This window comes from Juglans regia, chromosome 12, assembly GCF_001411555.2.
Source record: "Juglans regia cultivar Chandler chromosome 12, Walnut 2.0, whole genome shotgun sequence".
In the NCBI taxonomy this organism is placed as follows: Eukaryota; Viridiplantae; Streptophyta; class Magnoliopsida; order Fagales; family Juglandaceae; genus Juglans; species Juglans regia.
The window spans coordinates 2,906,649-2,916,252 of NC_049912.1; the positions used below are offsets into that span (position 1 = coordinate 2,906,649).

Sequence of the window (9,604 nt, forward strand, 5' to 3'; positions counted from 1 at the left end):
GTATAATTCGAGCATAAATACTTTTAAAAAAAATCGAAAAATATAAACACACAAGAAAAAAAATATTTTTTAATAATATATTCATTTGAAAAAAAAAATACAAAGAACTTATATGATTGTATTCAATATTACTCAATTCTCATTATATATTCAAAGAGAAATGATATTTAGTCATAAAGTATCTAAGCGTTATGCACTTCTTTTAAAAATAAATAAATATGATATTTATATAAAAAGAAAAATTAATTTTTTATTAATAAATCACATTCTATTTTTTCTTAAAAAAATAGATAATTTTTAGCTTCGGTTTGAATTGAAAACTATTCTCATCTAATCATTACAACTTTTTAAATTCTCGCATAAAATATAAAAAAAAAAATTTAAAAATTTTTTTAAAATAATAATAATATTAAAAAATAATATTTAATAATATTTTATTTATCTCAACTAAAATTATCTGAGTTCATCCTTAAGGGTGAGTTTGGATGTTGAAATGAGTTGAGTTGAGATGATAAAATATTGTTAGAATATTATTTTTTAATATTATTATTATTTTAATATTTATAAAAGTTGAATTATTTATTATATTTTATATTGAGATTTAAAAAAATTATAAGAATGAATTGAAATGGATTGAGAATAGTTATGATCCAAACGAAACCTAAATCGAGACTTCTTAACACATGTATTCAGCACGTTAATCTTCATCCGAAATTCTGAGCGGTGGATTACAATTGCTCGGTAATAGTAATTGTAGGAACAGTTAACCGTAGAAAAGACGTCTCAGCCAGCCAAAGTGCCAAGTTTGCACTGGCTGGCTGCCATGGAAGTCTGAGCGTTCATTCCCACACCTTTCCTCTCACTCTGTGGTTTGCTTTCTTAGCTTGTACAAACACAACAAAATTAAGCAATTTGAGGTAGGACAAGAAGAAGAGAGAGAACGATGGGAACGTTGGGGAAGGCAATCTACACCGTCGGGTTCTGGATCCGCGAGACCGGCCAAGCCCTCGATCGCCTCGGCGGCCGCCTCCAAGGCAACTACTACTTCCAAGAACAACGTAGGTCCCTCAGACTCTTTTTTTTTTTTTTTTTTCCTTCTAGTCCACTCTTCTCCTAAATCCCCGAAATCATATAAATCGTTTCGATTATTCATCGGTTGTAACAAACGGATCATTGAAGCTCAAAGTAATTAATGCAACCCGAGGCTTTGAGAAACGAAATGGGACTGTTTTATCCCATTTCTTCATTCCGTTGGTCGAAGATTGTTGATTATTGTGTATTTGGTGGGGGTGGTTGTGTTTTGCATCGACCTTAAAAACTAAATTTTTTAGCTAAACGTGCTATAAAAAGATTGACCTTTGTGCTTAATGTGGTGTTTATGGTCGGAAAGGAATGATAGGTGTTTTAACAAGAAGGAGCGTGCAGTGTGGAAATCTGGAATTTATTTGTCTTCTCTCTTTTACAGTGGTTTTCTGCTATTGCATTGAAGGGTGGGAATGTCCATGAGTTTCTATCTTCTTTTCAGCTCTCTAGAATTTAATCAGGTGTCACTTTGTATGCTTCCTGTGTACTTGGGCATTGCTTAGTTTCATTCTATTCAATAAAGATTCTTACTTATCAAAAAAAAAAAAAAAAGATGGGCTGCTCAGAAGATGGGAAAATGTATTCGGGATATTCATTTTCAAAAGTAAAATGGGGAAAGATATGTTTAGGATATTACTCTCATATATGGTTGAAAAGGCTATATGATGTTGCATTATTTTTACAAATAATTGGAACATGATCATGGCTTGGAATAACAATTAGAAAAGATAAGTTATTAAGCAATATGATAATTTGAGTCTTTTTTGTACAACTTCCCATATATGTCTGCATAAATAAGGAGTTATGTGGATTTAGTTCAATTTAGGAGTTTTTCCAAGTCATTGTTAGATTGGAAAACTTGTTAAAATCCTTGTATGGATTTCAATGCCAATCGAAATCCCTAAAGCTGTTAGATGTTGCTTTTAACAGTTAATAGTTTTGCTTGCCCTTTTGCTTGCTTCTTCTTTGGAGCTTGATTTGTCTTATGTTCATTCTGTTGGTACCTGGTTGTTTATGACTTCACTTTCTTCGAAAGGAAAGCCTGAGCTGATATTGATTTATGTTGGAAAACCAGGCCATTATGGGTTCTTTATTTTTTCCTTTTTCCTTAAAACCGTGTTCTATGTGAACTAAATCCTTGGAGTTATTAATTTTCCCAACGAAATAGATTGCTTCTTTTTTCATTATGGGTTTCAGAATTCTAGGATATAGTCATGTAGTCAAATGCTTTGCTGCAATTATGTTGGTCAGAACTCAGCATCTGAATGTCCATGCACAAAGGTCTTTATAAAAAATGAAATATGATGTTATAGTTTTTATTCCTCTAAGCTTTGCATGCCCTCCTAAAATTATTAACTTGGATTTTAATAATCATGTTTATATTTCTCTTTATGTAGTGTCTAGACATAGGACACTCATGAACATATTTGACAAGGCTCCCGTGGTTGATAAGGATGCATTTGTGGCCCCCAGTGCATCTATTATTGGCAATGTTCAGGTGGGACGAGGTTCTTCGATCTGGTATGGATGCGTATTGAGAGGTATGTATGCTGCACCAATGAAGCTTGAATATGTTTTGGCTGCATAAATCCGTAAACCAGAGGCGCTTAAATCTTGAAATTCTTTCTGCTTTCCTTTCGAACTGGCATTTAGATAGTAAAAGAGCAGAGTTGCAGAGTCAATGTACATTTCTAAATTCATATTTTTTGTGGCATAATTTTCTGATTTTAATTTCTAGTGCTCTACAATAGTGCTTGTTAATGTTAAGAGTTACTGTTGTAGTTGTGTTCAAAGGACTGACTACATGTGCCATGGTGGATATTGTAGTATATTCTTATGTTGTGGCAAAGAGGGAAAAATATTAGGCCAAGTTATTTCAGTAGAAATTCTCTATTTATCTTATTTTAGCATGGTCGATATTAAATATAGAAGTGAAGGGTTGCTATCACCATTTACCTGTCAATAAAAGGAAAGAGTATTTGAAGGAAAGATATAACAGAAAAAAAAAAAAAAAAAAAGATATCTACTTATTCCAAACACATTTTTTTACTGGATGTTCATAACATTCTTGATCATTGAGCTTAAAAGATGGTGTTACTGGATAAAACATTGCATCACAACCGCCAGATTCTCGGTTTTAGTAAATGGCACTCCTGAAGGTTTCTTCAATAGCTCTCGAGGCTTGAGACAAGGGGACCCTCTATCTCATTTTTTGTTCGTTTTGGTAATAGATGTGTTGAGTAGAATGTTGAAGGCGGCGGCAGATAGGGGCATCATCTCGTTCAAGGTGGGTGGCTCTTCGAACGGTTGCTTAAATGTATCTCACCTTCTCTTCGCTGATGACACGTTGATCCTTTGTGAGCTGGACCCCAATCAGATTTGCTCTTTTTGAGGGCTCTTTTGCTTTGTTTTGTAGCTGTCTTCAGACTTAAGGTGAATCTATCGAAATCTGAAATGGTTCATGTTGGCTTGGTTCATAACTTAGGTGAATTGGCTGCTATCTTGGGCTGCAAGGTGTCATCCTTGCTGATGAAGTATCTTGGTCTTCCCTTGGGGGCTCCTCTTAAATCCAAGGCAATGTGGGATGGGATTGTTGAAAGATTGAATGTAGATTGGCTGGCTGGAAGAGGATTTATCTGTCCAAAGATGGTAGAACCACATTAATTAAATGCACGTTATCTAACCTCCCAATATACTTTTTATCTTTATTTCCCTTGCCTGCAGGGGTGGCGAATAGACTGTAGAAGGTTTTTCATGATTTCTTGTGGGGAGGCTTAGAGGATGAGAAAAAATTCCACTTGATTAAGTGGCATAAGATCTGCACCCCTTTATCTTGTGGTGGTTTGGGGGTTAGAAGTTGAGAACCTTCAGTATTGCACTACTAGGGAAGTGGTTATGGCGGTACCATTGGGAAGGGGATGCTCTTTGGAGGAATGTTATTGATGTCAAACATGGGAGTATTTGGGGAGGTAGGTGCTCAAATGAAGTAGGAGGGACATATGGTGTGGGAGTTTGGAAATTTATCTGCAATGGATGGGAAGATTTCTTTAACAATTTGAGATTTGAGGTGGGAAGGGGAACACGAATCAGATCCTGGTACAGCACTTGGTGTGGTGAAGTTGCCTTGATGAATGCTTCCCCTTCTCTTTACAGGATTGCATTGGACAAGGATGCTTCAGTGGCCGATAACATGGACATTTCTTCTAGTTCTCATCAATGGTCTGTGAGGTTCATTAGAGCTGCCCATGATTGGGAGATGGGAGATATTACTGAATTTTATAGTGCTTTATATGAGCTGAATTTAAAAGTTGGAGGGGAGGACAGGTTGCTTTGGATTCATTCGAGGAACAAGAACTTCTCGGTAAAATCCTTTTATAAGGTTATGTCGATCCATTCTACCATTGTCTTCCCTTGGAAGAGCATTTGGAGGAGTAATGTTCCCCTCAAGATTGCTTTCTTTGGCTGGTTGGCCTTCCATGAGAAAATATTGACTACTGCTAAGCTAAGAAAGCATGGTATTGTTATAAAAGATTGGTGTTTTATGTGCAAATAAATGGTGAATAGGCGGATCATCTTCTTCTTCACTACGACGTGGTTAAAGCTTTATGGGATGAAATCTTTACTAGGCTTAGTATTGCTTGGGTCCTAGGAGGGTGGTAGATTTACTGTCATGTTGGAGAGGTATTCAGGGCAATCGCCAAATAGCGGCTATATGGAAGATGGTGCCTCTATGTCTAATGTGGTGCACTTGGAACAAAAGGAATAGTCGTTGTTTTGATAACAGGGAACGTTTGATGGGAGGGTTCGGGGACTTTTTCTTTCATACGCTGTTACTTTGGGCTTTGGCTATTGTATTCAATGTGATTAGTTTTAATGACTTTTATGCTGTTTTCCACGGCAGTTAGCTTGTAATTAGGTTCATCTCTTGTATACTTCCTGTGTACCTGGGCAGCCAAATTATGTGGATCAATAAGTTCTTCTTACTTATAAAAAAATAAAAAAAATAAAAAATTACTGGACACAAGCACGTCTTACGTAGATTGCACTACGCTCTTCTTGCTACATGCAATGCACAAAACTGAAAATGCTGAACCCATGATGCATTAGCAGCATAAATTTGAAATGAAGCTGAGGAAATTAGAGCACAGTGTCTCTCAGTGACAGCAAGCTGCTATATGCTGTACAACTCAATCAAAAACTTTGCAGCTTCTCAGTTTTTCTTTGGCATTTTTTGAATGATTAAGGTTACTCTCTTGAAACTATAAATGAGTATTAAGTTTGTTCATTGATTTTCTTCTCTCTTTATTCATGACATAAGTTCCTTATTCTCATCTGATTGTGATTTATTGTTCAAAGGTGATGTAAACAGCATCAGCATCGGGTCTGGAACCAATATCCAAGACAACTCTCTTGTTCATGTGGCAAAATCTAATTTGAGTGGGAAGGTTTTACCAACTATCATTGGTGACAATGTTACTGTGGGTGAGTAACATGCAGAATCATGTTGCAAATGATATCAAGAAGTTGCAAGATACTGATTTGGGTTTCATATGGATTTTGCGTTATGGTTTCCATTAATAACTTGGCAGGTCACAGTGCTGTCTTACAAGGATGTCCTGTTGAGGATGAGGCATTTGTAGGTATGGGTGCAAGTCTACTTGATGGGGTTTATGTTGAGAGACACGCCATGGTTGCTGCTGGAGCCCTTGTCAGGCAGAACACAAGGATCCCATGTGGAGAGGTTTGTCAACTTTTCCTTCATATGTTGGAAATTTCCACAGTTTTTGTATCTAGTAATCTTCACTGATCTTGAAATCTTATATTAAAGTTTAAATATGAAGTTTAGCCACATGAACAACACTATTAGGGTTTGAGCCCACTGTAACTAAGAGCGACCAGCGATATTTTAAGCCCAAAGCTCAGGGAGGCTCAACATTTGGCATCCTAGGGTGCCCCAGTAACAAACTCTATTGATGCCGTTTCTTTCTTTTTATAATTTTTTAATGATAGATCTTAGAATTTAGAACCCTTCTAGTGGGCAAAAGATATTGGAGTCCATTTCTACTAACCCTAGACTGCTCCATTTTCGTTTTGTCATTTATAATGGTTATGATATTGTGGTTTTGATGCATTGGATGTACCTTTATTTTTATTTATTTGATAACACCATGTGCTGGAGTAATAAATATTTTGTCATGCACTTGTAAGTTGAAGTACGGTATATGTCAGCTTTTTTATATTTTATTTTTTTGATAAGTAATAAGAAGTTTTATTGAAACAAATAAATAGGATAGTTCAAGTACACAAGAAGTATACAAGCAAAATACCTAAAACAGCATTTTTATTAACGGCATCATTCCATATATTTGAGGCCTCTCTCTCTCTCTCAGCAATCTATTGATTTTTATATTATCAGACTTGCACTTAGTTCTCTCTTGCTGCTCCGTAGTCTGCTGTTAGTCTTAGGAGTTCATAGCATTTATGCATCTGCTGAGTTTGTGCTTCATATTCTTTTGTAAAATGTGGTTTTATTCCTAAAAGGCTTTGAAATTGTTACTGCAGGTGTGGGGAGGTAATCCAGCAAAGTTCCTCAGGAAACTCACAGAAGACGAGATGACCTTCATTTCCCAGTCAGCCATAAATTATTCCAATTTGGCACAGGTTCATGCAGCTGAAAATGCCAAGAGCTTTGATGAGATTGAATTTGAGAAGATACTTCGCAAGAAGTTTGCTCGCCGTGATGAGGAGTATGACTCGATGCTGGGTGTTGTTCGTGAAACTCCTCCAGAGCTAATCCTTCCCGACAATATTCTGCCAGATAAAGTACAAAAGGCTACTTAAAAGTGCGATTATCCTGCAGAAGTTAACTTGACAAGGGGTTTTTTGTTGGTGGATGGTTTTTGTTATGTGCGGATTTATGAAGGACTGCTGCTTTCATTTCCAATAATTTTTTGGCACCTGGTCCTGAGTGTCTAGGTAAGATCATGGTTTACATTTCTGACATACGGCTCTTCCAGCCTCTCTGGCTGATCAGAATCTTCATTTTATATTGCCTGTGAAAAATGCTACTATGCAACATGTATCTTGATGCTTAAGTCATCCATGAAGCCCTCAAGGGTCTGTTCTTGTAGAGTTAAATTGCTTTGGACATGGATTTTCGAATAAAGAAAATTGAATCAGGTATACTGGAGCATCCTATGTTTTCAAGACAGCTCTTATAATATGTTACCTCAATTTTTTTAGCTGGTTGATCGATGCATGACTCTTCTTGGGTCCATCCACAGATAGCTGCGAGAACAGCGTCGACATCCGTTCTGTGGACATTTCCACGTCTGGCCGAAAGGACCTATGTCCCCCTGTTCAACTTCATTCAATCTCCACAGTCCATATTATGTGACAGCAGGGTCACGAAAGTAGTTAACCCGTCTGTTTTTGTATATGTTAATGGTTATGTCTTCAAGAGCCATAACCATCAACATCAGCTGGTATCTTCTTTATAGGAAATACTTTAGATACAAAGAGATTACACAAAAATAAATTCACAAACTGATGTGGCCTAATATGGTACGTCAAATTGTAAAATTACTTTTATTGTAAAATAGATTTAATGGATCATATTGAACCACATCTCTTTGTGTATGTAGCAGTTCTCGTACCTAGACTCATCTTTAGCAGAGTTGTCTCCCTTGGGTGGTCAGATTAGGCATCAAGTGGATAGGCATAGGATAGAAACTAGATATAGTAATTTGAGCCCCCAAATAGGCGAAATTGTGTTGAATGGATCATAAAAGAAGCACATGGATCAAGTCAAATTTGTTTGGATGAAGGTAAGATTCAATCCAAGCACTTAATTCAGCCGAATTCCAGGTACATCTTTGGCCCCAATTCCGAAATTGGTTTAGGCAGAATGTTATCATCATTGGTTTTTCCTGGATCCCAACCGAGCCTGACCTTATGAATGATTCCAACATCATATCATACTCAATAATGACACATTCTCGATACCATTTACCTTAAACCTACCTAACATGCAAAAATAAGCTTAAGAGAGAATGCAAAAGGAATTAAGGGGATTATGCCAATTATAGTACTTTATATTGGTTTTATTTTTGCTATTAATACCATTATTATTGTTGTTGTCATCGTTATTATTCTTATAATTATTCTTATTACTACTGTCATCATAATAGAAAAAAATAATGCAGAAAAAATAAATAATAAAAAATAATGAGTGGATGATAGGCCCTACTTAATTAGTACTTACTATAGATTTTCATGAATTTGTTTCTTGAACTTGTGGATGAATAATCATGGTAGCCATGAAGATTGACATGATCTCTTATTATTTAGTAGTGGGCGGATTTTGAGGGTGCCTATATATAGTCGAGAAGTTTTCTTCCATCACGGGTGAGGGTTGGTTAATAAAATAAATTTTGTAAAAAGTATATAGTCAAATAACTTTTATAAGATTGACATGCGTTTCACACGATTCCCGAGTCGAATTTGTAGTATTTTATTTTATTTTCTCCTTTAATTAAACAGTTCTTTAAGCTTTTAATATACCATGCAGAAAGATAATTATATAATATTATATACAGCATGGACATGTTAATTAATTTAGTCTGGGGGTATATTCAACTATATATATATATGTGCCATCCACTAAGCATGCCAGCGAAGAATTTCAATAATTTGATCCATAATTTACATGTCAATCCCATGCAATGGGTCATGATGCCATACATGATGGTGTTGACCATCCACATTAGTGGGCATCTGCTGCAATATGAGACATGACATCACTTGCAGTAGTAGTAGTGGTGCTTCGACATCGCTATGGCATGCATGCATACAATCATTAATAGTTTACGTAATTAAAAAAGAAAAAAAAAAAAAAAGATTATTATACGTAGGCAGAAATAATTAATGGATTTTCCAAGAAATTGCAACGTTTTAATAGTGAGATGATATGGAGTGGCCAACACAAGGGCCCCCCCATAAGAGCCTCCACTTTTGTGTTATTGACAAATTGTACGAGGCTTGTAGAAGGGCCTACATGGGATTACAAAAAGATATATATGTTCCTACTTTTGCTTTCCTACTTGCTAAATTACACACACACACACGTATATATATATATATATATATATATATATATACATACACATATATAATAACGTTATATATAATTGTGAAGTATATAAATATCATACAGTTACTTTAAAAAATAGTAGAGTCTACTATTAAAAAAAAATTATCTGAATTTTATATTTATTCATTTTTTTCAAAATGATTGCACGACGCTTACGTACTTACGATTGTAATTATCATTTCTCATATATATATATATATATATATATATATATATATATTGCAAATATGTATAACAATATTGTTATTATTCCTTCTGAAATTGTTAGCTTTAATTACACAAGTTGATATGGTACAATTTAAGTGATTTTGCATCTCAATAATTTAAATAAAAAATTATTTAAAATATGTCATATCGATTAGTATGATC

General features: G+C 35.2%; 1 protein-coding gene across 1 annotated transcript; it reads left to right on the forward strand.

The window, feature by feature from the left end:
• The first annotated feature begins 683 nt into the window (after positions 1-683).
• On the forward strand, positions 684-7,276 carry LOC108997563 (gamma carbonic anhydrase 1, mitochondrial-like). Its single transcript, XM_018973898.2, has 5 exons — positions 684-1,058; positions 2,481-2,624; positions 5,440-5,565; positions 5,673-5,824; positions 6,646-7,276. The coding sequence occupies exons 1-5, from the start codon at positions 944-946 to the stop codon at positions 6,922-6,924; spliced, it is 816 nt and encodes a 271-aa protein (XP_018829443.1). The 5' UTR covers positions 684-943; the 3' UTR covers positions 6,925-7,276.
• The last annotated feature ends 2,328 nt before the right edge of the window (positions 7,277-9,604 follow it).

Bases quoted from the DNA above. Each gene is read 5' to 3' on its own strand.
- LOC108997563 (XM_018973898.2), top strand. From the start codon at position 944: ATGGGAACGTTGGGGAAGGCAATCTACACCGTCGGGTTCTGGATCCGC. The intron at 2,625-5,439 runs GTATGTATGCTG...TATTGTTCAAAG, and splicing joins GTATGGATGCGTATTGAGAG to GTGATGTAAACAGCATCAGC. The intron at 5,566-5,672 runs GTGAGTAACATG...ATAACTTGGCAG, and splicing joins TGGTGACAATGTTACTGTGG to GTCACAGTGCTGTCTTACAA.